The sequence below is a fragment of the Rhinolophus ferrumequinum genome, chromosome 11, assembly GCF_004115265.2.
Source record: "Rhinolophus ferrumequinum isolate MPI-CBG mRhiFer1 chromosome 11, mRhiFer1_v1.p, whole genome shotgun sequence".
Taxonomy (NCBI): domain Eukaryota; kingdom Metazoa; phylum Chordata; class Mammalia; order Chiroptera; family Rhinolophidae; genus Rhinolophus; species Rhinolophus ferrumequinum.
Genome location: NC_046294.1, coordinates 21,920,762 through 21,947,890, shown reverse-complemented (window position 1 = coordinate 21,947,890; position 27,129 = coordinate 21,920,762). Strand labels below are relative to the sequence as shown.

The following is a 27,129-nucleotide window of genomic DNA, read 5'->3' as shown; positions in this document are numbered from 1 at the left end:
TGCTAAGTCATTTATTCCTCCTGACAGCCCCTGGGGAGGATTTTGTTAATACCGGTTTTTTCCCCCTAGATATTGCAACTGAAGCTTGGAGACGAGAGGTTATCCAAGATCATATAGCTAGTAAAAGGTAGAGCAAAGATGAAACCCAGGCCATCTGGCCACAGAGGAAAAAAACTTGCATTCTACTTTAAATGCTAAAAATGCCCTTTAACATATTCCCTGAAGCCCCAGAGAAGAGAGATTTCAGTGTTTTTTATTTTTATCTTTTTTTTTTTTGGGGGGGGGGTGACTGGGGAGTCCAGCAAAAGAGACTTGGACTATTTTCCTGCTTCCTTGTAAAACAACATGTTTAAAAAGCCCACATTCACCTTTTAATTACCACTGAAATGGTGTTAAATGAAGAATTAGCATTTGTACCAATTTTCTAATCTTCATTCTCCATCTGGGGATTTCTCTCTGGTCTCATTACACCCACCCACCCACACACCCCCCAGGACTGGTTTATTAGGGACTCTCTGGGCTTGGGGGTGAGTTGTGTTTATAAGACTTTTTGTTGCTTATCTAGGAAGGCATCCAAGTTCACAGGAAATGCAGACATCCTTAGAGATGATGGCTGTACTTTCAAAGTCACAGAGGAAAAAAAAAAAGAAAACAAAAATGGAGGTGGCCTGTGATTTCCCTCACTGGCTTGGTGCCAACCACAGGAACTTTTGTTGACGTTGATTTGCCTGGAAACAAATACCTGGAGTGGAATTGATGGTTAATACTAGTTCTCCGTAGACAGAGTGACATGCTGTTAGACCCCCTGGGGTAGGAAAGAATGTCTCCTTTGGGAATAGAATCCACCTAGGAGCCAGGTATTCGCCTTGCTAGACATTGACTGTGGACAGTGGAGAGGAAGGCCCTGGAAAAGTAAAGTACTTTTCGAGAGGCAGAAGTTGGAAAGCTGGTAGCTGGACTGGGCAGCAGAAATGACCCAGCTGGATGGAACCCAGTTAGTTACATGGCTGGAGATGGCCAAGCCAACTGTCCCCAGTATCTGTGAACCTGAAATGGATCTCATCTACTCTTCCCTGTGGGCAAGGACCTAAGAAACCTCACTAGTGGACAGGGCAGGAGAGTATGATGACTTAAAGCACCAGCCCTTCTGCCAGGCAGGTCTGGAGTCCAATTGTTGCTAGAACACGTACGGCTGTGTGACCACAGGATGTTATTTAACTCCTCTGAGCCTCAGTTTTCTTAGTAGTAGTCTAGGTGTAATCCTGGTACCTACTTCAAAAGGTTGATGTGGTTACTAAATGAGATGGCATAGGCGAAGTGCTTGGTACATAGTGAGCAGTCAACAAATGATTGCTGTTCATACCTTAGTATTTTTTTTTATTATTACTGCTAAAGTAAACCAGAGGAATATCCTGAGGGAGAAACATAGGCTTTAGATTCAGACCGACCTGAGTTCAAATTCTGCTCTCACATCTGCTAGTTGCTTCTCTGATCCTCAGTTTCTTCATCTGTAAAAAGGGGATAGGATTGTAGCAAAGGTAAAGTGAGATAATGTGTGAATAGCGTGTAATACAGTGGCTGACAAAGAGGAAAACCAATAAATAAGTGTGTCACCTTCCTATTATCATTACCAACGTCACTGCTAAAGCATTAGAAGTGACGGGAGGCTCGCAGCCTCAGCGTTTACAGAATGCCTGCTGCCGGGAAAGCTCTTCCTTTTGGGAAGGTGAGGGAAGCATCACTCTCCCTGCCCCCTAGCCTTGCTTTCCTGAGTCCCTGTGGCTGGGTTGGGAGGTGCCTGCCTGATGAGCCGTGCATGCTGTTGACAAGCCCCACACTATAGCCTCCGCCCTCTCTGCTGCTCCCCCCACCCCCCACCCCCGCCTCCTTCTGCCCACCCTCTGTGGTTACCCAGGATGAGCTGGGTCTTTCCAACCCACTGAAGAGTGGGTGGTTTTGGATGCCTTCCCCCAGACATCCTTGTTTTTTGCATTCTTCCTAGCTGAACCTCGTTTTTCTGTTGGCAGCCCATTTTTCAATGTCTTAGAAAAAATAGATATGTCAGCTGTTTTTCATTTCAAAGCTCCTCTGCTACTTCATTACAGTGCTGTGTATTCCATGTCTAAGTTCATTTATGGGGTAGGGGAGGATGCATTAAGTAACACTGGGCCCAGTTTCAAGTCCCAAATCATTTCCTAGGTGGCTGCTACTTAATGGAACCAACCGCTTTTTGGCTTGAAGCCCTCGGGCTGGGGTGGTGCCATCGGGCAGGGAGTGGGACAAGAGAAAAGTCAGTTCTTCTCCACTCCGTTACCATACAGCTCCATCGCCAATGCCCCGCAACAGACAATTTACCCAGCACCTTCCGGAGTCAGGCATTTGTCAGGGGCTGGGAATACTGTGACGTGAGGTCTGGGGAGAGCAGACGCTTAGAAAGACAGACAATGCAAGATAGCTGCCTGAGTCAAGGCTGGTTTTCTTTCTTTTTTTCTTTTTCTCAGCAGCCCTAAGCCCCTCAGATGTCCCAGTTGGTGAGTCCTTAGGTGAAGTGACCACCAGACAGGCTTCATAATTTGCAGGGCCCAGTGTAGAATGAAAACGTGGCCCCTTCCCATGGGCCTGGTGCCACAACCGCCACACTCGGGGTATGTAGATCGAGTGGTTGAGAGGTCCCTGCTGAGGGACCAGCACATGCACCACGGTGCTCGCAGTCCAGGGTGGGGATGCTGCGCCATGCCTCCCCCCAAGATGCTCAGGGCACATGCCCACCCCCGACCCTCCGCTCATCAGTGTCTGGGCCCCCACCGACATGACTGTCACCACCTCAGGTAGGATGACAGCAGTGGTGGGCAGGGTGAGGGAGCCTCCTTGGGGCCACGCACCAAGTGCCTGAAAACCTGTCTGGAGAGGCAGTGGAGGCAGGTCCACCAGTGAGCTGAGGCCCCACGCCTCCGCTGCGTGCTCCATTGCCCCGTCAGACTTCGCTTACAAAACACAAAGTCAAAGGTATTATTAAGAAGTGAAGATGGCAACTGCAGGACATTAAACCCCAAGGCGAGGCCCTTAGGATTGCAGGACCTTTGGGGGCTTAGGGACCCGGTGACTCCTCTCCTAGGAGAAATTATAGGCTCAGTTCAAGACCAAATAGGGAAGGAGGCGGGAACCAGGCCAATCAGCTAAGAGGGACCCTGCAGGTTGTCATCACCGGTGTGAGCAAGAAGGGGCAGAGCTCCATTGGGTGGGCGGGGCTGTGGGCTGACCCAAAACATCCTTTTCTAATAGCATGTGTTCCATCAATAAGAGATGGAGACCCTACTTCTAGCCACAGTTTATTTAACTGTAAAATAAGAACAAAATCTACAAACTCCCAGGAGTCTAAGAATTTTCAAGGTGTTTTAACTCCCTAGAAAATGAGTCCACCCAAATATCATCAAAATTGTGTGTGACTATTTGATTTTTGACCACAGGACTGGGGAGAGGGAGAAGGACTAGATGATCTTTAAAGTCCCTTTTAACCCCAAGTTTTGTTACTCTTACTTCAGGCCAAGCTACAGAATTTCCATGCTGTGTATCGTGAGAATTTTAAAAAGAATGTTTTCCTTTCCATTTCTCCATAATACACAAATATCTTCTTTTCCTTGAAATATTTTTCCCCCCAAATGTCTCCTTGAAGGGGGAAGAACTAGAAAGGAGGAGGAAGGAGAACCTAGGCCATTTAAAAAAGTTTATCCTTTAAGATACATACAAAGTGATTTTTATCAAATGAAGAAAATGTCAACAGATTTAGGAACTCACAGTCTTGATTTTGATCACCTAAATTTGGTGCTGTGGTGTTTTCTTGCTTTCTGACCGAGAAGCTGCTAGAATTCATTTGCTTGGCTGGAAGGTAGAGAACACAGTTAGGGTTTCACCTTCATTATTTGTCCATTCCATAATTCTTTGTAAAGAAATTGATTTTATTTTCTCTAACAGCGTTAATGTAAGCCTGTAAGATGTTACTCTTACTTTGATTTGGGGTTCCATCTGCCATCTTGAAACTAAATGGTGACCCATTTTTAAAATTCAGTCATATCTCGTGAATTTTTGTAGGACCTATGAAATTTGGTGTATGTGTATTAGTCGTGGAAATGTGACAGTACCTTTGATAAAAATATTTTACTGTTTTTGATGTAGGTCCATTCGGTACAGGCTCAACCTCCCACTCCTTTTATGAAGATAGTTGGACCACGAGAGCAACTATTATCACTACCCACTATCATTGGTTACTGAAGACAGAAAATACTGTGTGTGTGGGGGGGTTATAATGATAAGTTCTTTTAAGAACTTTATGATATTGCTGGTATGATGAGGAACTCAAGAGTCAGGGAGACTAAGTCCAAGATCACACAGCTAGAATGTGGCTGAGCTGAGACTTGAACACCCTGTCTGATACCCACTTCTTTCCACTCTACCATGCCTGCTGTGGTCGTCACTGTGTAACAGGGTTTTATAAAGGAGAACACTAAGAAATGTGTTAGGATTTTTTTTGTAGGCTACATATCGCCTTGAGAGCCCCACCCCATAAGCACAGGCCTTTGATGTTCTAATCACGTGAGGTGAGTGGACAGGAACCAGCTCACGCTTGCTCTCTGAGATTTTGTGACTTGCAGAAAGTCTGCTCCGTGTCTTAATGGGACCAGCTGCGGCCTTTCAAGGGAAGAAGGGGGTCTGGGTGGGAAAACTTGCTGGAAGGCAAGAAAGCAGAGTGGAAAGAGCATGGTTTCTGGAGCCAGGAAGACCTGCTCTGTCTTCTGTGGGCAAGTTTCTTTACTGAACATCACTAAAGTAAGGGGTAATGGCACCAACCGGAAAGGATTATTGGGAGGGTTGGAATTAAATGAGATGAAGGGTATAAACTCTCTGACATACACAGAACACTTAACAATTGTTAGTTGCAATTGCAAAAGGACTTAATCTTACTCTCTTTCCACAATTTTCCCATGCACACCCCCATGGACGGACACATACTCACTGCTGCTTAAGATTTTGCATGAAGTCTCTTATGTGCCAGTGTGAGAAACCCTACGTTTATCTTTTTAAAAAAGATCTCTTATTTCTGTATAATTTCCCATCGCCTCAATGCTCCCTTTTCTGAGCATAGATTAAGGACTTGAAGGGCACTGGGGGTCAGTGTCCATCCACAGAGCTCAGCCAAGCTTGTGGCATGCCTCTTCCATGGTTCGAGGGATGTGAATGGAAGTTGGGTTTGGCTCTTGTCTCATTCCTTTGCTATGGGATGTCTCACTGTCTTCTCCTGAAGCCTGAGCCTTCCGAGAGGACAAAAGTCTTCTTAAACTTGGAGGCACGACGACCATAGAAGTGCCCAGAATTATGTTCCCGCACCCACTGGAAGTGGAAGAGGGTTGTCATGCTATGAAGTAGTCCAACGCTTGTGTTCTTTGTTTTCTTTTGGCAGAACCAGCTTCTTGCAAAAGGACTGTTGTTTGTGGAGGAGAAGATTAAGCTGTGTGAAGGCAAGTACAAGGCTGCTCTCACAGAACGGGGTCCCTGTGACTCAGCCTTTGATGTTTGGACAGCTGAAGTGCTTCTGTCCAAAAGTGGCAGGCTCCAAGTGAGTGATTCAGCCCGTCCGTTTCTTCTCCAGCTAGGCGGCAGCATTTCGATTTGAGTCAGCCCCCCTCATGGCAGTGCCAGTGAGAACTGGGTTATGAAACATGAAGTGGAATGGGGGTGGTCTCTTTGGAGACCTTTTTAAGGGTTTTTTTTCACAGGATGTGAGCTGGTGGTCTCCTTTGAAGGGATAAATTATACTGCAGATCCTGCCTTGTTACTCCCTCCGGTCTGATGGCCTCTGTCACATTTCTTGTGGTCATACATGACAGGAGGGCCATCCATTTGGGAGACACTAGACTAAGGCAGACACCCACGTAAGGGGGTGTGCTTTGATAGGCAAAGGGCAATTTCCTGGCTTTCAAAGACTTTTCGAGCCCATCCAACAGGCTAGAAGGTACTGAACGGAGAGAGGAGACGGCACCAAAGGCAAGAATCAGCCAATATCATGACTCCACCAGGGGCTACTGTCAGCTCCCCGCCATGTGGGTCCTGGTCTTAGCTGCCACCTCCTTCTTGGGTGACTTGGAAAGTTTCTAGTTTCTCTGAGTCTTGGTTTTTATCATCTTTAAAAATGATAAAATGGGGGTAGGGATTGTAGGGAGGATAAAGTGCATAATTGGCATAGCACGATACCCAGCACATAGTAGGTAGGCAAAATGATTCTTCTTTTTTTCCACTGCAGCCTAGAGACCTCTATCTGTAGGTCAAACTTACGTCTAGACCCAGACTTTATCAGGCATTAGACCATTCCTTTTTTTCTTCCCATTCCCTAAGAAAGAGACTGGTGTTTAGTGAAATGTCTCCTAGACAGACAAAGTCAGAGGAAAAATGAGAAAACAACACTGGAAAGTTCAGTGTGTGGCACACAGTAAGCGCTCGCCAAACCTTTGGAAAAACAGAGGTTAGAAATTAACCTCTGTCTGTTTGAGAGTTGACTGAACACGTAGCCTTATTTCCTTTGAGTATGTCTGTGCTAAGACTTTTCAACCCACTAACCCAAGGCCTTATTTGTAAGTGACTAGCTTTGATGACAACTTAGTGGTCCTTTTGCCTTTTGGAGGCAGGCTGGTACTCACATGGAGAACATGGAGGCTTAGGACAGGGAGGAAAAAGAAGCGTGGTCTCCTGACCACATTATTTATAAGTCATTTGGGGAGTTACTACGTGCTCCTGGAAATGTAGGGGGAATAAAACAACATAAAACCAGCTTTCTGAAAAAGATAACTGAACAAAACCAGAGATTCAAGTGCCCTTAAAAAAGAAAGTTGAATGTCTCTCACCCAAGTGACACTTAACACAGATATATTCAGAGTGAAAACTCAGAAATGGAGCTAGATGGGTAAACAGAGGTCATCTGAGGTTCTGTGCTTCTGCCCAAAGTGTAGCTGGAGAGCACAGGGCCGGGTATTCTCTCTGGGTCTCTCTTCTTCTGGGGCCTGGCTGTTCGGGCCCTTTCTGCACAGAGGAGGGGCATGTGGGGAACCTTGACGAGTCCTTTGCGTTTTCAGCCACAATATCACTAGTTTATTTTATGTAGTATAACTCCAAGAAAGATTTTGTTTGGATAAAAGGATTCTCTCGCTATGAAATATAGTTTGGAAACAACTGATATGAACGATCCTATCGCTGAACACACTTTACTTTATTGACCTATTTGCTTATATATGTATGCCCCGCCTTATGGCTGCAGAAAAAGCAGAGACCGTTCCTGTCCACGTATTGCTCTTGTGTGGGATGTGCCATGTGACTCTCAGTCACCTTGTCTAGAGCTTTTAAAGAAGTTTCTTTTCTCTATTTCTACATACCTCTGGTGATTTAAACTCTCACGGCACATTAGAGGACAGTTTTATAAGACAGTCATCTAGAACCTTCCATCCAAACCGCCTTCATCTTTGCTGGGAGCCAAGTCCTTGACTGGTGGTCTGTTTCTGGAGGTGAAGTCACCTCCTTCCTTTAACTCTTTCTTCCCCGGGGCTACCCTGGTGTCTGTCTGATGTTCTTCTCTGAACACGTTCCAAAACCTCCATTACTCCCTGAAGTTTGCAGCCAGCAATTAGACCCAGGTTTCCAGGAGCGGCGCCTTCCTACTGCCGGATCGAAGGATTACCTCATGTGCCAATGACCTTTCTGCCTTTGTGGTGAAGGGGAGTCAGCAGGCACGAGCACTGACCTGCAGGGTTCTCCTTGCCTCCCTTCAGGCCCAGAGGGCATCTGCTTGTCTTTGTAATGGAAGGCATAGGCTAAGGGCCATCAATAAAGGAGCTGGAATAGCCTTTTCTCCTTTGAGTACATTTTCCAGGTGTTGGGGTTCACCTTGGTTTTAGGTACCAGGAGGACCTAGCATTTCAGGTGGTCCTTTTAACTTCCCCGATACCTCCCTGCAGTGAACTAGCATCGCCTACGTTTGAAAAGAGGATGGTGACTGATTTCATTCACACACTTATCTCCTACATGCCAGGTACTTGCTAGGTTCTGGGGACACAGTGCTGAACAAAACCATCATAGGATTAACAGGCCCTTGTGGAACGCATCCCCTGGTAGTGGAGTCAGGTAGTAATCACATCATCACCAAATAGAAAACGGCAAACAGGACAAGTAAGTACTAAGAATACCACCCATCGTAGGGGGATTTGACCAATGGGGAGACTTTCCTGTGAAAGTGATGCTGGAGCTGAAACTAGAAAGATAAACACATGTAGGTTAGGCCAAGGGAGGAGGGAAATAATAGTCTGGGCCAAGGGATGGACGGGCACAAGCAAAGGCTGAGAAGCATGCCTGAGCCTGGTGAGCGTGAGGGGCTGAGGTAAAATGCACATAGTGAGGCCCGAAAGTCTGAGGGGATCACAGAAGAAGATGAAGACGCAGAAGGAAACAGGGTCTCCCCGGCCAGGTTACCCACATTACCGAGGTTTTTTTTTTTTTTTATCTAAACGAAGGAGCGTGTGAGAGCTGACCATGAAGTCCTGTTCTGCCGTGTCCCGTATTTGGGTGAAATGGTAACCGCCTTCCACTCACCCGCCCTACCATCTGCAAAAATCTATACATTTAATACTTGCCATTCATTCATTCAAAGATTTCTAAACGTGCATTTATCAGTGTGTCTGGCACCATGCTATAAACACTACAAATACAACAGTGAGCCGGACGGACAGAACCTATGTACTCCCTCCCATCCTAGCGAAGACAGAGAAGTAAAATAAGCGATTCCAACAAAGCGTCATGAGCGCTTTGTGAGGGAAAGCAGAAGGGGCTGTGGGTTTGCACTTTGCCCCAGTGTATTTCACTCTGACCTTTCCAAGTCTGCGTGTCTTTGGCCCTGCTAGCTGCTTGCTCATGCGCTTGCTCTGTTCTCTTTCCCAGCCACTGCTTTTAGCGTCCATTAAATTAATAGACGGAAAACGCTAAATGAATCTTTCTGTATCTGTTCAGTGGAACTGGCAGTGTTTTGCCAAGCCCGTCTCTTGGTGTCTAATCTTGACTGACCCAGTTTCTCTGCCTCAGATGAGCAGAGACAGTGCCTGATCAGCTCTGTTATCTAGGTCATTAAACAGCAACCACCGTGCAGGCCTCTCTCTGCCTTTTCTACAGGTGCAAAGTTCCTCATACAGTCTTCTGGTGGCGTCGGGTAACCCGTGTACATCTAGGGGTGGCCCTCGGCCATGGCTTGGGCTTCCTGACCCTAGGGGTGAGAGTTTCAGGAGGTGGGGTCTGTGCGCTGCAGGTGACCACTTGACAGAATGCTGTCCTCCTGGTTACCGTAAAGCAGTGGGTGGAGGTGACACTTTTCAGGCCCTCTTTCCACCTCCCTCAACTGACAGCTCAACTCCAGAATAAAAAGCCAGTGTCTTGGTGATTAAAAAAAAACAAACCAATATGTAATGGTGCACATAACGATCGTCCCGAATGACGTTGGTGAAGAGCGTGGGTTCCAGAATCCCAGCTCTGCCTTCTAGCTCTGTGACTTTGAGCCAGATACGTGACTTCTCTGAGGCTACAGAGTGGGGTAATAGAGTCTGCTCATGAGATGTCCCACAGATAAGCAGTTTAGCACAGTGACTGCTAATGTTGTAACCACTCTTGTGATGACGGCAATTATTATGTAGTTTTCAAAGTTCAGCTCCCTTTTCTGGATTGAGGGATAGCAGGCATATTTGCATAATTTCAGCTGAGTCTTCCCATCCCATTCCATGTTTACTACAGTAACGCCTTACAGATCAAACGAAGGTAATGAGCTTTCTTCCCCTGTGCCACCTCCCCGCCACGCTCCCCTGGACGTGGAACTGACTTCTGTCCTCTCCTGCAAGTAATGACACGTTCTTTTCTCTCTTTCTCCCCTCCCATCTTCTCGCCCTCATGTAGGTGAAAATCGCATTGAGGTTCTGGCTGAAGTCTGGGACCATTTCTTCACTGAGACTCTCCCCACCCTGCAGGCAATATTTTATCCAGTTCAGGTCAGTCTTACGGATCGGCCTTCTGCCGGCCTCAGCGATCTGTCTTATTCCGTAGCCTTTGTCCCCGGGGCCTCCTGGTGAATGGGGGAGAACCAGGAGGCCAGGCTCCTGAGCCGGCTAAGGACCTCATAGGTCTTTGGAAGCCTCTCTGGTTCTATATTTAGCATCTAACCTCAATCAAAGAAGAGGCCCCGCATATGAGCAAGGTGTAGGCCCTTGTCACCCTCTTGGTTTGGAGCATGTCTGTATATCGTTGGAGTGGTTTGCTGCCTCTTACTTTTCAGAATTAGAGAATATGGGGGAAGGAGACCTTTTACTTTTGCTTTCTCCCCTTCCTTTGAAGCACACCTTTTACGTAAGTTTCCTTTGCTCTAAGACTGTGGGAAAGGGGTCATGTTCCTTGCCTTCTGTAAGGGATTCCTGAAGATGGTGCAGGAGAAAGAACACTGGACTCAGAATCCACAGTTGGGTTTGGGCGAACTGTTTCATTTCACTTCTCTGAGCGTAGCTCCATTTCATCTCCTGCAAAATGAGGAATGAAGACTAAAAGATGAGTGGCGTCTCTTCCATAGTCTAATTCTGTGACCTCAGGTCACACTACCACTTGTGTTGATTTCCTTCTACCCTCCTGCAGGATTGGTCAGTGCCAGGCCAGAATGGACTCCCCCTGGCCTGGCAAGTTGACCAGGAGACCTTCCTCTCCAAAATACATGCCTCTCTCATACACCTGTGCTGCCCTATGCTCACTGTCCCGTCTTCTGTGTGTGGGGTTAAGGCCTTGTATCTAATCAGGCTGTGGTGAAGGACAGGCATGAGGTGCAAGAATAGCAACCCTTAGCAGTGAGTGACATGAATTACTTTGTACAGAGGTGCTTTGTTTGCTCTGAATGGTGTTTTAAAGGAATTCGGAATTCTTTTAAATATATGTCAAAGGTTTAAATTTCCCATATATCACGCCTGCCCCTAACAATTCCAGCAGAAAACCTCTGGCCTGCACTTTTTGTCCCATCCTCAGCTCCATCCTGCACCCCCCTGTGAGAGGGTTTATAGCATGTTTGTGGACAGTTCAGCCCCCATACCCACAAGCTTCTCCCTTCCCTGCAATTGTCACTCCTCAGCCAGCAGTGGGTCTTAAGAAGACAGTCCTGGGAGGTCGCGTTGCCAGATTTAGCAAATGAAAATACAGGATGCTGAGTTAAATTTGGATTTCAGATAAACATGAATAATGCAATATTTGGGCCATGTACTTAAAAAAAACTATTCAAATTTAACTGGATATCTTGTGTTTTATTTGGCAACCCTCCTAAAGGGGGTGTGCAGTCCTGGGTCTCTCTTAGGACCATGTGGGCATGGGATTCCCCAGGGGTGGGTACCTAGATGGTGTAGAACGGGTGGTGTGGGATCTGCATGGGCGTAGCTTCGGGACAGTCATTGGAGGGCCCAGGGGGCCCCCTTAGGCTCTGATCCAGGCGGGAGCCCAGTTGGTACAGATCTGAAGATGGTACCACCCTGCTTCCCTTGAAACATTGTAAAATCTGCCCATGTCCACCCCCCCCCCCAATTTCCCAAGGGTGCTGCTGCTGCTGGTTCCGACACCCCACTTTGAGAATCCCTGCCTTAGGGGTTCTCACTACTAGTAGTGACAGCCCCTGAGGTGCCTGTTCGTCTGGCTCGATCCTTCCCACAACTCTCTCTGAGTGTGTAAGTGTCTCTAGGAGACCTACTTCCTCGTTGGACAAATGCGTTTTGGAGTGTCTACTGTGTCCAAGGGTGTGGAAATTGGCCTTTATTTTGCTACCTTGTAAAATGAAAGGGCTCCTGGAGATGAAGTAAGGGCACAGATACCTATGATAGAAGTCGTCAGGGCCAAGAGCTGGGACCTGGTGCAAAAAATAGAAACTGCAGGACCTTGGACTAGTGGGAGGGCGGAGGAACCACTGCCATTGGAAATGACCAAGTGTGTGTGTGTGTGTGGGGGGGAACGGCAACCCAGAAGGGTGACTGGACTGAGCTGTAAGGTGTGGGGGGATTGTGTGTGTCTGTTGGGACTGGAGGGTGGGGGTCGCAGAGATGGCCAAACCACTCTAGGCCGTGTTTATAGGGAATGCAGAACTTCCTTAAACCTTAGAGTCTTAAGGATGGAACCTATGTCCTGTTTGGTAGGGTATACCCTAATGCTATCCTTATCTCTGCCACGAGCAACCCATTTTTGGTGCGTACAAAGGAGAGCTGGGAAATGGGACCCCCCCCTTCCCCTTTCTGGTTTGGGAGACTTCGGGAGCTCTAAAATCAAATAGTTCAGGTTTGCAATCCAGCTCCACCTTGGGTAAATTACTGTCATTCTGGGATTTAGGATTGTTCCCCTGTAGGGGGAGGTTTTATAGCAGTGCCTCTCTCAAAGGGAGGGAGTTTGTGGGGCTTAAGTGTGTTATTTACATCCAGAAAGTTCAGCATCAGACCTGGCACAGAGAGCTTACTAAGTGTCAGCTCTTACGATTAGTAGTTATTTTTTTCTTTCTCTGTCCCCACCCTACATGACTGAGCAAGTCCCTTTCCTTTTACTTTCCCAGTTATTTTTCGTCCTAAGTTTCCGCATTTATGTGCGAGTCTAACAGGTCCTGCGTTTTCTTCCTTTGCCTGGCATATGATGGGTGCTCAGACACTCGATGAATGAAGTTGAGGAAGCAGCCCTGAACGTGGGGCGGCGGCGGTGACCTTTCCTCCTGTGTCTCCCCACCTTCCTCTCTCTCCCTTTCCCCCTGACCACCCATGGCACTCAAGACAGCATGGCGCCCATTGTTTGTGTCCTCTCCATCTTTGGGTCATCTAGGCAGGTTGAGTCACGCCTTATCTTTTTTTTTTTTTTTTTGAGTCGAACTGGCAACCTTGTGGTTGAGAGCCCACTGGCCCATGTGGGAATCGAACCGGCAGCCTTCGGCGTTAGGAGCATGGAGCTCCAACCGCCTGAGCCACCGGGCCGGCCCGAGTCACGCCTTATCTTAAACGAAGCTTTCATTCTGCAAGTTAGGGGCTAAGTCTGTGACAGCCCCCCCAGGCCTTGAGATGCCTCGTCCTGTCCCATCCTGGGTGCTCCGAACCCCACGTGGTTGGTGGTAGGTCCAGCGCACTCTTGCCTCTTCTCTCCGCCAGGGCCAGGAGCTGACCATCCGCCAGATCTCCCTGCTGGGCTTCCGTGACCTGGTCTTGCTCAAGGTGAAGCTGGGCGACTTGGTGCTGCTGGCCCAGTCTCAGCTGCCCTCATCCATTGTCCAGATGTTGCTCATCCTGCAGGTGAGGCCCCAGTGGAGACGTGACTCCACGGCTGAGGGAAGAGAGGAGGGAAAGAGACTCCCACTGTGGGATGAGGGGGAAGGGACCACATGACCAGAGCACCTTAGTTTAGTTTAGTGTCCTTTAGTTTAGTCATGTGTGTTCCTTAGTTCATTTGTACATTTGCTGTACATCGCTGATCACCTCTGAGGTCCCTGGTGCAGTACTCGGTGCTGGGATCCCAGTGGGGAGTGAGGAGCAGAGTCTTGTCATTCAGGAAGTGGGCATTCTTCTCTCCTCTCCTGTTCAGTAGAGTCACAAGTTACAAATAACAAGAACCTAGCTCAAGCCAGACCAGGAACTCACTGGAAGGTTCTTGGGACAGTGGGCTTCCTAAAGGACTGCGACCAGAAGGGAGACCGTGTCAGGCCACAAAGCCACCATCCTTTCTCCAATTATTGGTTTCTACTTATATCTGGTCTACCTTGGTTCTCTCTGACGCTGCCTCTCCTAGCCTTGCCTAGTCTCTCTTAGACTTGTTTCTCTCTCTCTCTCCCTCTCTCTCTCTCTCCAGAACTGCCTTTGGTTTGTACCTGATCAAACATGGCATCTTATAGCTCATCTGTTTTCACCAAGAGACGACCCCAGACGGTTGCCTAGTATCTCTTCATCTCAATTCTAAATCAACAATAGGAAGATGAGCTAACATTTACTGGTTCCTTCCAGGCATGGACCAAAGACTAAGTGTGTTGCCATCTGAATCAAATAATCCAAATGACCCCATGATGAGGTGGGCACTCTTGTTATTCCCATTTTACAGATGATGAAACTGAAACCCAGGAAGTTTATGTACTTGCCTGAGGTCCCTCAGCAAGGGGTAGTAGGACTCAGAACTATGTCCACTCATGGAAAACACTTTGATTGGTCCAGCTCAGGCTACATGATTCCCCTCTGCCCAATCAGCTATGACCTTGAGTGGGATCAAGGAGTGTAGGATGGCCTCAGTGATCCCAATCCTATGGATGGGGGCGCACAATTCTCAAGAAAGAGGGTACATGTGGGGTAGGGACACACCCAAAAGGAGGCTATTCTATACCCCCCACCTCTGTACCAAGTTTAGATCCTGCAGCATCAGCTCTGAGCCTGTCCTCGGGGAAGAGCTTTCCATCCTTGATCAGTCAGGCAGTGACCTCAGGCTGCCCTTTCAGCAGGGGTGGAATGTCAGGCTTGGGGACCTGACCTTTCCTGCCCCCGGCTGTTGTGCTCTCCGGCTCTGTCGTTAGACTATCCTTCTGGGTATTCTCCCCCCTTCCTGAAATCAGAGTAGAAGAAGAGTTGCCTGGTAGGGTAAGAGTGGGTGTAATTGGCTGGAATGCCAGGGCAAGTATTTTTGTGGCCGGGAAGGAGAAGTAAGGGGGGTAGAAAAGTGTGTGTGCAGCTCGTGTCTGAGAAACATAAAACATACCTTGGATTCCAAATAAGGAAGCTAGAAAATGAGCTCGTTTAGGATTCAGATAGGGAGATTAGGAAAGGAAAGCTGGGCTTCCACCCTTCCATTTCCATTTATATTTTAGGGGTGAGAGGTGACTCCTTGTTTGTTGTTTGTTTGTTTTTTTTGGAAGAATTGAGGTGAGGGCTCTCACCTGTGGATGGTGGCCCAGAGGGCCTGTCTCTGTAGTAAGAGAACACATCTCGCACATCCCCACGTTCCGGGCCCTGTGCCCCACCACCCAGGAACCACACGAGAAAGCTGTCATTGTCCCCCTGAAGCCCCTAAAGATGGGGAGATTGCTTGCCCTGGAGAATCTTCCTTCATCTGCCCGGGCCTCCACCCTAGTTTGCTCTCCATGGGGCAGCTTCAAATTCTTCAGTGGTCCCTGGTGATCTTAGGAAAACAGCCAAAGTCTGTACCCTGGCCTCTGACCCCTCCCCCCTCCCCAGCCTCACCTGCAGCTCAGTGTCCCTGCTGGTGGACCTCTGGCCACACTGGCCTTCTTAGCGCCTTCAACTCTGCTCAGAACACTTGGTCTCCAATGGCCCACAAGCCTCCTCCAGGTCCAGGTGGGTCTATGTGTTTTCTCCTCCCTCTTGTGCCTTCAGCACCCAGCACAGTCTCTAGCACATGGTAGGTGTTAATTAAATGTTCAGTGAATTGTGGCACCAGCTAGGAAGAGCCTGAGTGTGACTGACCTCAGGTCTCTGGACTCATTCCTCGTGGTGGTGATCATCATGCAGGAATTGCAATCTTGGCAGAGGACAGTCCAGTCAGAGAAGAGGCTTCAGCATTGGGACAAATTTCTGGGAAATCAGGCAAGGAAACAGTCCCTGTTTTCCCATCACCGATGAGGTGGAGGTTCAGAGACGTGGCTAACTCTTACAGCTCAAGGTCATATACTAATTTGTAAGAGAGCTGGGCTTGTCACCCGTTTCCTCAGCTCTTGCTTTTTCCACCTCCGCACTCAGCCTTTCTTGGCTACACTGCCTCCCTGCCCTCAGCCTCCCAGGTACTGGGAAACACCCCGTAAGCTTCTAAGGTGGTCCTGCTTTAACACGGAGCGTTTGACATTTTCCTGGGGGGATCTCCTGGGACTAGTTCTGGTCCATGTGTGTCCTTCCTCGCGCTAGGACCTACAGAGCCAGGGGCCGGGAGTGTGACAATGAAACGTGCAGGTCTCTCCCCAGTCTAGGTCCATCTTCTTGAGCAAGAAGGGCAGCAGCTTCAGGATCTGAACGGACCTTGTAGGTCACACTGCCCTGGGACCTCTCCCCCTGCAGGCAATTTGGGCCCCGGTACTTACAATGGCTCCCTTCTCTCCCCAGCCCCCCCTCTCCTCAGTGCTGTGACATCTGGGGCTGATTTTCCCCTGCTTGACTCTCTTACAGGGAAGAGAGCCATTGGTCAGGCCTTCCTCTCTCCTTCTTCCAATGCTCTTCCAAAATGTCCCTGAACACACCCTCCCTTTCCAAAACACACAAGGGGCTCACACTTTCCTACCGTGGGCCACGCGCTCCTGTACTCAGACTGTTCCAGGAAGAAGCTGAATCAGAGAGTTTGACCAACGTGGAGCTCTGGTTCCTGCTGGCAGGTGCAGGCAGATCCTGAGCTCATCCGAGAGTGGTGCCTTCTGAGGGGTCCCCCCCAGCCAGGCAGGATGTGTGACCCGGGCAGACCCGGGGGAGCCCAGGGTCCTGTGTTCACCAGAGCCCCAGGCTTGGTTTAATACTCTCCCATCGCCGTCTTGACATTCTTAATCATTTTTGAACAAGGGACGCTACATTTTCATTTTGCACTGGACTCTGCAAATACTTGGCCAATCTAGCAGCCCGGCCGAGGGCCGGGGGTGGGGGCAGCTCCTTCCTGGGGGCGATGTGCAAGCCAAATTCTCAGCTGCTACCCTGGGAGAAAACCATCCAGCTCCAAATCACACATTTTCTAACCCATTTTCTTCCCATCTTTTCCCTCGTCTCCTTTCTTTGTCATCCCTCTCTGGCACTTACAACTTGAATGGGGGAAAGTTTTGGGAGTAGAAGTCAGATGAAACAATATCAAGGAGGGAACAAAATGGAGAAAACAGAGTTCACTGGGCTCTGAAACCCAGGCAAGGTGGTTTGGGGGCTGACACGGTTCCACTTTGGAGGCCTGGGGTGGGTCCTGGGGAGCATGAGTAAGGCTCCCCTCTCCCTTCTCTGGCCCGGAGGGTTCCCTTCCCTTTGGGCAGACGTGTGTGTTCCTCAGAAAAGCACCTCCTTGGTTTTTTCCCGTAATTTCTGCTGCCAGCTTTTCCGATGCTTCAGCTCAGGCTGAGCGGAATTGGAGCCACGGGGGCGTGGAAACCCATCCTGCCTTCTCCCTGTCGCCACCAGGGAGCCTTCGCTAAAGCCCGGTGCCGTGGGCCTGAGGCCCACTCACATCCTCTGCATCTCCTCCCTTCTGACGCCTTCCCAGCCCCAACCGCCAAGTCTTCTGCTCGTAGCCCCCTCCTCAGTCTCCCTAGTGTTTCCTCAGGCTGCCTCCTTTCTCCCACCGCCCAGCCACCCCGTCTCGGAGCCAAGTGGGCCTGCCTCTTTGGGAGCATCTGTCACACCCAGTGATCTCCAGCCTGTAGGGATATTGGCCCTTCCGGCTTCATTGCCCGATCCTCTTACCCTGCAACCCCCGAAAACTCTGGTGTGCCGTGGAGAGATTTCACTTGTAAGGGAAGGTGATTTCATATCTATTCCGTCTTGAGGATGTGGCAGGACAGTCCCTACAGAGCCTTATCGCTGTTCTCCTGCAGCCGCTCAACCCAAGATTCTGGCTTGGAGTCCTTTCCAGGGAGACATGGAGTCCCCTCGCAGCCTGCTGGTTTTCTAGAAAATCTTGGTTACTTCCTGGCTCCTTTCCGGTTTTGATTATTGTGGTCATTGTTTTCGTTGGTGTTTGCTCTGGGTTTGGCTGCGAGGGCTCCAGTCACGCTAGGCTTTTGAACGGATGCTTCATCTTGGTGCTCACCATACATCCCGTGTCAGATTGACTCTTTCTTCTGCTGTTCTGGACTGTGTCGTATTCTGTCCCCCTCTCTTTTCTAGCCTGTTAACAAGTGGCAGTAAAATGTGATCGGAGCCAGAGAGCCTGGGTAAACGTCCTGGGTTTTCACCACTGACCAGCTGTGTTTTCCTGTGCAAGTTGCTTAAGCTCTCCGGGCCTTATTTTCCTCTTCTGTCAAAGGGAGATGATAAGACTGTCACCTTCTTTGGGTTGTTGGGAGGCCGCTGTGCTTTGATCCATGTGAAATGCTTATGTAAAGTGCCTGCATGCTGAGTGAGAAGCAGTGATTGTGACAGTGGGGGCAGGGTTACTATGATTGGGACCAGTGAGACCTCAGCCCTGGAGCTGGGGTGGGGCCCCTCCCACCTGCACTGCATCGGTGGGGCCCCTGGACGGGCACCGGGGTACCCGCCATACACACAATTCTGATCACAGGGACCCATGACAAGTGACTCGGGCTTCAGGCCTCAGTTTCCTTCATTCCAGCCACTAGGGTGCTACCTGCCCGTGTAACTGCTTTGAACGTGGTAGGAGGGCCAGCTGGCCATGGCGACTTTGACTGACCTTTGCTTTTCTTGGATGTTTGTTTCCAGAGTGTTCATGAACCCACCGGCCCAAGTGAGGGTTATTTGCAACTGGAGGAGCTGGTGAAGCAAGTGGTTTCTCCTTTCCTGGGCATCATCGAGGACCGAGGCGTTTCAGGCCCCACGTACACACTGGGTAAGGGGCACAGCTCTCAAGCTGCCAGGAGCCTTAAAGACAACGCTATCAGCTATATTATACTGGGCCCCCGTTAGGCACCGTGCCTTTTGCTTCGGATGCAGGCCCGTGCGAATTGGTGCATTAATCACTCACCTTTCCTGGCTGGCCAGTATCTTGGCAACTTCCCCACTCTGCAATTCCTCCCCAGGGACCCTTAGTGTGCTTCTGTGGTGGTGCTTATCCGATCCACATCTTTGATCAGGGGCCTTGATCTTTTTCTTGTGCATGCGATGTTATTCCTTCTGTATCCGACACCAGAAACTGTGCCTTAATGTACCATTCTTCCACTTGAGTAGAAAAATCACCCGAGGTGGATTTCCTTTTTGAAAGCAGCTGGAAAAGTGAAGCCAACTTTTTGTGTGTGGGGCCAGATGACACGGAGCTGGTACTCCCCATTCCATTTCTGTGGGTACTGCCAGGGCCTTCACACCAAGGAAAGGGCTCCTGGATTTGGGGAACAGATTCTGTTGGGGCCCTTTTCCTGTAAAACTAGCATTCATGAACGTCAGGCTCTGTACTAGGCACCCCGGAGAGTCCAGAGATGAATCAGATCTGTTCCTTCTCTCTGTGAGACCTCCGTCTAGGTGGGGAAATAGCTTCTGTAATAAGGCTTATCATAAAAGACGTTCCTCAGTTACCCTCTGAAACAAAAGCCCCCAAAATGCAGGAATTTTTTTGTTTGTTGTTCTACCTCCAGCAACTGGAACGGTGCCTGGCATACCGTAGGCACTCAAAAATGTATTTGTTAGATGGATGGCTGGCATCTGTACCCCAAGATCAGGATGACGAGCCCCCACGGAGGTGCAGAGACAGAAGGGGAGCCCCTGAATTTAGAACCTTTTGCCCCCTCTCCTTGCTTGGAGTTGGAGCCAAGCTTCAAAGAATGAGGTTCCCACCCCTTCCTGGGCCTCTGTGCTGCAGAAAAAGGCAGGGCCGGCCGCAGTCTTTATGGCCCCTTCATGTTTCTCTGGAGACATCAGCTTAACCACAGCCACCACAAATCGGAGGGTGCTGGCCCCAACTTGCTGCCTGCCAGGTCCTCCCCCTCCCTCCCTCCCTCCCTCATTCCACCCAGGAGCTGGAACATGCCAGAGTAGAAATGACAGCTGAAGGAAAGCAGTCTCCTGCCCTCCCCGGCCATGAGCTGGTGCCATGTTGCCATGCCTTCCCTGGAGCCCACCTTCCTGCTAGGGCACAGCTCACTGGCTCACCTCCTGGGGGGCAGGAGGATCCAGGCAGATGTCAGGACGCCAGCAGGTTAGCCAGGCCATGGCAGGGACTCCACCATTGCTGGGCCTAGAGCCAGAAACAAAGGTAGATTTGGAAGTTTGTTCAGTGAGGACTTGCTCTAAGGAGGGGTACCTTCAGCTCTCCAGCTAACAGAAGAGTAATACCCATCTTTGTCAATATATAAAACAAAGGTCTGAGTTTTTGTTCTTGTACCAAGGACCATCCTTGCCTCTGGGGCGTTGTCTCAGTAGGGACAGAGAGGGAAGGAAATGACCCTCTTTCCATTAATTTTTTTATTATTATTTCAGCAAATGTGTACTGAGACCCCATCCCAGGTACCCTGTGAGGAGCTGCAGATATATCCATGAACAAACGGACCCACCCCTGCCCTCTGGCATGCATAGTCCAGTAAGGAAGTCACAAACAATAGACGATGACTCATCAGTGTACAAGTGCTCTGAGTGAGGAAGTACAGGGGCCCCGGGCCCCATATCAAGGGGACTTCACCTGGACTGGGAAATCAGGGAAGGCTCCCTGGGGGAAGTGATATCTGTGATGGGACCTATAGGATGGATATGAGTTAACTGAGTGAACAGAATAAGCAGACTGCCCCAAACACCCAGGGACGGATCTTTGGGAGGGCTTTGGGGTGGGGAGAGTGGTGAATGGAGAGTTCAGCATTTGAGGAACTGAAAGAGTGGCAGAGTTGCAGAGCGGCTGGTGGCAAGGGGAGCCCTGACACAGACAGCATCCTGGGCACGGTGCTGGGTGGGCTGGATGCCATGCCACAGAGTAGGTATCATTTCACAGGTGAGGAAAATGAGGACTGAGATCCTTTGGCTATTAGAGCCAGGCTTCCAAAGTCCCAAGCTGTTTGCACTTTACCAGCTGTCCCTTATGCGCCCCCATCACCCGACCCCACCCCTGTCAACTCCTAGGAGATGACTGTGATTTTACCGAGGGACAGCTGAGGAGGTGGGCTTTCCCTCTCATTCCTTAGTCCACGCAGTACCGGAGACTGGACATTTCCCCTCAAACCTCTGGATGCTGAACATCTAAAGTGGCCATGATGGTGCCCTTCCTCATGGAGGACACTCCTTTCCAGGTTGAGAGGTCTCTCTGGGCCTCAGCCCTCCCCTCAGTAAAATGGAGGTCATAACAGTTGTCCTGCCCATGGGGGAGGAGAGGTGAGACATGGCTGAAGTCAAGGCGATGTGCTGGACGAGAAAAGGCAGGGCCCGCAGGAGGGTTTTGTCGTGGTCTCCTGGGGCCTGACGCGGGGTAGGCGTGGCCAGGGCAGCTGGGACCATCATCTCCAAAGCCACCATGTCAAATGCCTGTCATATTCCAGGTGCTGACTGGGCACTTGACAAGTATTCATTTCATCTTCACGTAGCCTGCTGGGGGTGGCACTGTCTTACCTCAGTCTCAGAATCACTAAGAAATGTCCCCAGGGTGTCTCTCACAAGGTGGGGTAGGTGACCAGAGCAGGAGAAGTGGTTTTTCTAGGAAGTTCCACACATGTTTGTTCCTGGGATTCATGGGAAGTCTCTCTCTCTCCCTGCCAGCCAGGCGGATGGGCTTGAGGAATAAGCATCATTCCCTGGATACGCAAGGCTTGCTTCAGAGAGAAAAGATGAGCCGGAGGCCGTGACAAAGGGAGGGTGTGCACGTGCGTGGGTGTCTCCCCTCCAAAGCCGTCACTTTCCTAGGGCCATGGGGGTGAGGAGGAAGGTAATGAACTCGTAAATAGACGGATTTGTCAGAGGCCAGGCCCACATCCTACCTTTCTAGTTCCCCAAGTTTCCAAGCCACGGCTCAGGCTGTTTACCCTGGGCATGCTCGATTTCTCCCACACAAAAGCCCTGGCCGCCCACACATCTCCCCGCATTGTGTCTGCAGGGGGAGGGCCCTCTGCCTCAAGATACTGTAACTTCTCATGACAAGTAGGCATTCATGGGCTTTCAGGTGCTGCAGCCTAGAGAGGGACACCCACAATGGCCTTGGTGTGGAGGGGGTCACAATGCCCACATTCTGTGGGGCCAGGCTGGTGAGCCTGGGAGATCAAAGACCTGGGAACTGAGTCCCCGACAAAGGGCCAGAGGACTGCCTCACCCGGGCTTTCTTCCCTCTGGAAGTTTGAAAAGAGCTGCCATTTCTGGCTCCTGTGCAGGGGGATGAATGCCAGAGCTCAGCGGGGTGCCTGCTGAGTGAGGAAAGGGATAAAGGCTCCCTCACACCCCACCCTGTGGGAAAGTCAGGACGAGGCCTGTGGGTAGGTGCCAGCTGAAGGCGCAGGACCCTGTCCCTCTCCCTGTTCAAAGGGCACCGTAGCAAGGGAGGGACCAGGTTTTAGGTCCCAGGAGGTACCCACAGTTTAATCAGTCCCTTCCTTAATGGGAGATTGCCTTCTCTGGGTGGCAGGGCCTGGCCTTCCCTGGTGTGAAGAGTAGGGAGAAAGCAACTACCAACAGTGTGGGGAGCTCTCTGTCAGCTCCAGGCCAGGCATCCACTTTAAGGCCTCCCAAGGGGGCCCAGGAGGGGCTGACCCCACTGGGGATGCAGCTGACACACTTGTCCAGGAGTTGGCTCTGGAGTCCAGTGGGAGCTTTGCAAAGAAACACTGTCTGCCCAGGGAACTCGACACAGCCCAGCGGCCCCTGTGGTCTCGGCTCTGCCCACACCCTGTCTTGGGAACCAAAACATTCCTCCCAGAAAGCAGAAGGAAGAGCTGTAGGCCTCTCGGATGAGTCATCGCAGGGAAGGCAGGGAACAGCAGTTACGGAGAGAGGTGGGGCCAGCTGCAGAAGGGGCCTTGGAAACTCCAAGGACTGGGCTTCAGCGGTGTGGCCCGGACTAAGTTACTTAACCTCTCTGAGCTGCAGAGGACTGAACACAGGAGGAAGAAGCTACCCTGTCTCCAGGCAGAGCTGCTACCTGCCATATTATGGCCCCAGCTAGAGGTGGCCTGGCTCCTGTGGAACCGTTCCAGATGAGGCGTTGTGCACGCTTCCCCTTCCCTCCCTGGGACCCCAAACCACATCCTGGCCCTTTCCTTGCTGTGGTCATGGCCTGATGATTTGTCAGTGTCCCCTTTAGACTGTGAGCATGTTGAGGGCAGAGAGCCTGTGGTTCCCCTTGTAACCCAGGCTCTGGGATAGACCTCTGAGTGAGGGAATGAGTGACAGTCTGGGTCCAGTCTGTCAGTCACTCTCAAAGGAGCAGATCCATCTGAAATGACCCCTCTGCGTGGCTTCTCCTCCTCTGAATCCCCAGAATGCTCTTGTCTGTGCACCTGCCCTGACATTTGCCATGTCGACCTGTTCTAACAGTTGTCTGTGTATAGGCCTTCCAGCTGTCACAAGCAGGGGCTTTGGCAGCCAGGGCGTGAGTCGTGGTTTCGTCACTAACTATTGACTGTAAAGTTACTTAGCATCTCAAGTTCAGGTTCCATTTCCACAACAGGGTCTGAAGGAGATCATGTTGGAGAAGCACCTCCTTTTTTGATACAGCCCGTAGCACACACTGAGGTGGGTGATGTTGCACCTGCCGGCAGTTTCTGAGTGCGAGCCGGGATCGTGTCTCGTGAAGCCGGAGAATGGAAACACAGACCAGGGAGAGGCAAAAAGTTTTAAACACAGGATAGTTTATTAGAAGCAGGAGAAGAGGTTGCAGCTCCCAAGCGGGAGGGGGTCCCCAATGGGGGTGCCCCATGACTGAGGCAAAAGCTCTTACTTTTATACCTTCCCTTGCCTGCTTGGGGAAGGGGAGCTGTTTGAAGAAGAGAACTGTTTGAAGAAGGGAACTGGCGCCTTCTAATGAAATTCGTCTACCAGGTTTGTTCCGCTTGCCCATCCTGAAGGAATTAGCAAAGTAACCCACTCTTTATCTATCAGATCTGCTCCATTGGTCAGGCCAAAAGGAATTTTATTATTAACCTCAGGGCCTTGTTACATTTTGTCCTGGAGCAAAGGAGTGATTTAAAAACCTGGAGTTTTAGGATATGGCTGTCTTTGTATCAATAGCACATGCTCCGTTAATGATTGCTCCTAAGACACCTCCCCACCACGCACGTACGCACACACGCACTGGGTTCCAGCCCCTGTGGCAGGCCCCATATCAGATTTAGACTTCTCTCAGCAGTGAGCCCAGCGTTTTTGTTGAAGGAAGGGGCAGGCGTCCTGGGGACCCCCTCCTCCAGATTGCCCACTTTCACTCTGGCTCCAGCTCTCAGCAGCAGCCCAACTGGCCTCTCTTGTCATTTTGCTGCCTGTTGAGCCCTCCAAGGACTTTGGACCACTGGCCTAACAATGCGAGAGAGGTGTAGACATCCAGGCACCCATCTGAGACACCTTTCTGGCTCATGCTACTGGGTTGGGGCCCATGGAAAGCATCAGATGAATTTCCATTTCCTTCAGAGATGCTGCATGTGTCAGCCTCTATCCCCCAGGCCCTCAACTTACCCTGTGTCCTTTGTTCTAGCTCTTTCCGCTTCTTGGACCCGCACGTGGTGAATGCTCATGGCACAGTCTAGCCTCATCTCCTGCCAGGCTGGTTAGAGAGTTCAGGCCCCAACGTGGGATTTGCAACCACCATGCTGAAGTGCTTGCTTTTAATAGCAGCGGGACAGTAATGAATTGCTTTTCAGGGCATTTTAAAGGATGGTTCTTTAATAGGGTCTCTGCTTCTTTGAACTCTTGCGGTGCTCCTGCTTTATAGTTATTGATTTTTGTGATCATAAAAGTAATACATGGTTATTGTAAAAATGTGAGAACATTATAGAAGTGTGTGGCCTGGAGGGTACGAGCCTCATGCTTCAGAGAAAACCTCTGCCACAGTCTGGCATAGATTCTTCTGTCTTGGTTGCTCCTTGGCATTTTGTCTCCTATTTCATTCTTCCTCATGGATGAGGAGTGTTTGACCCCCACTATGTCCTCCTCGCTTACAGCCTTTGCTGGTTTTTCTCTTGCAGCCAGACGCCACTCCAGGGTCCGGCCCAAGGTCACTCTCCTGAACTATGCCTCCCCGATGACCGCTGTCAGCCGGCCCCTGAATGAGGTGGCCCTGACCCCTCTGACAGAGCAGGAGGGGGAGGCCTACCTGGAGAAGTGTGGCAGCGTACGGAGGCACACGGTGGCGAACGCCCACTCTGACATCCAGCTGCTGGCCATGGCTACCATGATGCACTCGGGCTTAGGTGAGGAGCCCGGCGGTGAGGACAAGTGTCTGCTCCTGCCGCCCAGCTTCTCCGCACCCCACCGACAGTGCTCCAGTGAGCCCAACATCACCGACAGCCCTGACGAGCTGGAGGAGGGGGCAGGGGGCAGCCAGGAAGACCCAGAGCTGAACTCTGCTTCCCTCAGTTGAAGGCCCTCCTCCCGGACTCCCCAGCTCCTGCGTAGGGACCAGGATGAGTACGACTCCACCCTGGGGGTCCCCAGGGGGCTCTTCCTTTGGGCAATGCTGCCTTCTGTCTTTTCAGGTACAGGCCGAGTCTAAGTGCCCTAGGGGAAATCCCTGTTGGAAACCTCTCCATTTTCAGGACGGTGCCGGCACACACCTGGCTGCCTAATGTTCACTTTCTGATTTCCAGCCTTGCCTGCCTGACGCAGATCCTCATCTCTGCGCTTTTCCCTCTCAAATGTTGGACTGTCTGATGCTGCCAACTGTACATCCCAGTGCCCTCATCATTACTCTAGCAAGATGTTGCCTGAGCCACACACACAAAGTGTTGGCTTTTGGGATTCCCCTTTAGGTCAGATGATGCAGAGGCTTGTGGGTGAAAAGATACCTCTCCTCCCCTAGTGTGTGTAGAGTGAAAGTAGACTGCAGCCCCTACCAAGCAGGACTCTGGGAAAGTGCCTTCCTTATTCTGGTTTCAGAATTACTGGGGTAGAGTTGCCCCATTGGTGGGTGAGGGTCCACCCTCACCCGTATCCAGATGCTACCTGCTGCCTTTGGCTTTTGGCCCAGGAGGGCCACAAGGATGGAGAAGCCCCGTCTTTGATTAAGCCTCAGCATTTCCCCCTCAGGCTTCCTCCCAAGCCTGAGGAACTAGCCTTTCTAGTGGAGTAGCTAGTGCCTTCATCCCTCTCTCATTTCAGAAACTGACCTTTGTCCTGTTGTGAGTCGAGTGGCTGGCGGATACCAACCGACTAGTCTGTTCCTGGATTTTGACTTGAATTTTTTAAATGTGCATCATTTCAAAAAAAAAAAAAAGTAGTTTGCAACGATTTGCACGTAGGATCTTGCACTGCTCCTTTCCAATGGTGTGTGTCTTCATACTAAGAAAATAAGCATCCCCTCCAGGAAAAGAGACCAGAAGTGGTTCGGGGTGAAAGTGCTGGTGGTGGGCAGGGCTCAGTGGCTGCAATGCTCCGGACGCAGCTGGACTGGGATCCAGAATGGCCGCTGTTTGCGAGTGTTGTGGTTCATTGGGGAAGCTGCAGTGAGGTGGGGAGGTGCAGCTTGCCTCATGAGCAGAGGGTGGTGGCAAATGGAAGGTCTCAGTGCTTTACAGTGTGGGGGTGGGGGCGGGCGAGATGGGGGAGATGGGGGCAGTACCTTCTGGAGAGATGTTCATTCCCTGTGATTAAAGAAGTACCCAGAAGGGCCTGGAATCCCTAACGTGTGATGTCTCAGTATGCCACTGGGGCAGCAGGCTGTCTGCTTAACGCTGCTCTCCTCAGGTCTGGGCTTTTTATGCACCTTGAGCCCCTGATCTTCTCTTCATCTTTGCCTATTGGCCTCCCTCGTAACAGCTCCAGAAAAAAGAGAAGCCCCCACCCTGGGCCCTTCTGGCACCTTCTAGGTATCCTGTTAGTCTTTGGAAACTTTGTTTATGACATCTCAAGAGACTTGAGCCAGCTTAGCTTCCGAAGTGGCAGGAGGTGGCTGGGAGAAGAGAAGGACAGTTTAAACTGCCAGCAGGAGATGAGACCTTCTAGGTCATCTAGGCCTTGACAGCATTGCCCTTCTGGGTGGAGAAATAGGACCAAAGTCGTGTTTTGGATGCATTGTAATGTGGGAGTTGTGTTTAACAAGTTGTTTCGTGTTCATCCTTCGGAGAGAGGAATGGACGTCGAAAGGATATCTGAGAATTGCAAACAAAAAGTAATCTCCGTGTACGTCTTCGCTAAAGTCCACAAATTGACTAGCATGCGTTAGCAAATGGCACAACATGACGGTGTATGTGATGGATGGCTTCTGTCCTTTAGTACACTTAGGCCTTGGGACTAGTATTTATTGATCCAGGCAAAGTAATTAATCATGCTT

The 27,129-nt window shown here is 50.4% G+C and overlaps 1 protein-coding gene across 10 annotated transcripts in view; it reads left to right on the top strand.

Moving 5' to 3' along the window:
- The window catches only part of PRR5L (proline rich 5 like), a 129,887-nt gene extending 103,511 nt beyond the window's left edge, over positions 1-26,376 (top strand). For 8 of the 10 annotated variants that reach the window (XM_033121082.1, XM_033121083.1, XM_033121085.1 and 5 more), the window contains 5 exons: positions 5,456-5,513; positions 9,973-10,064; positions 13,215-13,355; positions 18,456-18,582; positions 24,827-26,073. In XM_033121082.1, the coding sequence (XP_032976973.1) occupies positions 5,456-5,513; positions 9,973-10,064; positions 13,215-13,355; positions 18,456-18,582; positions 24,827-25,221 (813 nt within the window). In that variant the 3' untranslated portion in view covers positions 25,222-26,073. Of the gene's footprint in view, positions 1-5,455; positions 5,514-9,972; positions 10,065-13,214; positions 13,356-18,455; positions 18,583-24,826 lie in introns of all 10 variants that reach the window. The other 2 variants (XM_033121086.1, XM_033121087.1) reach the window with 2 other exon arrangements.
- Positions 26,377-27,129: the final 753 nt, after the last annotated feature.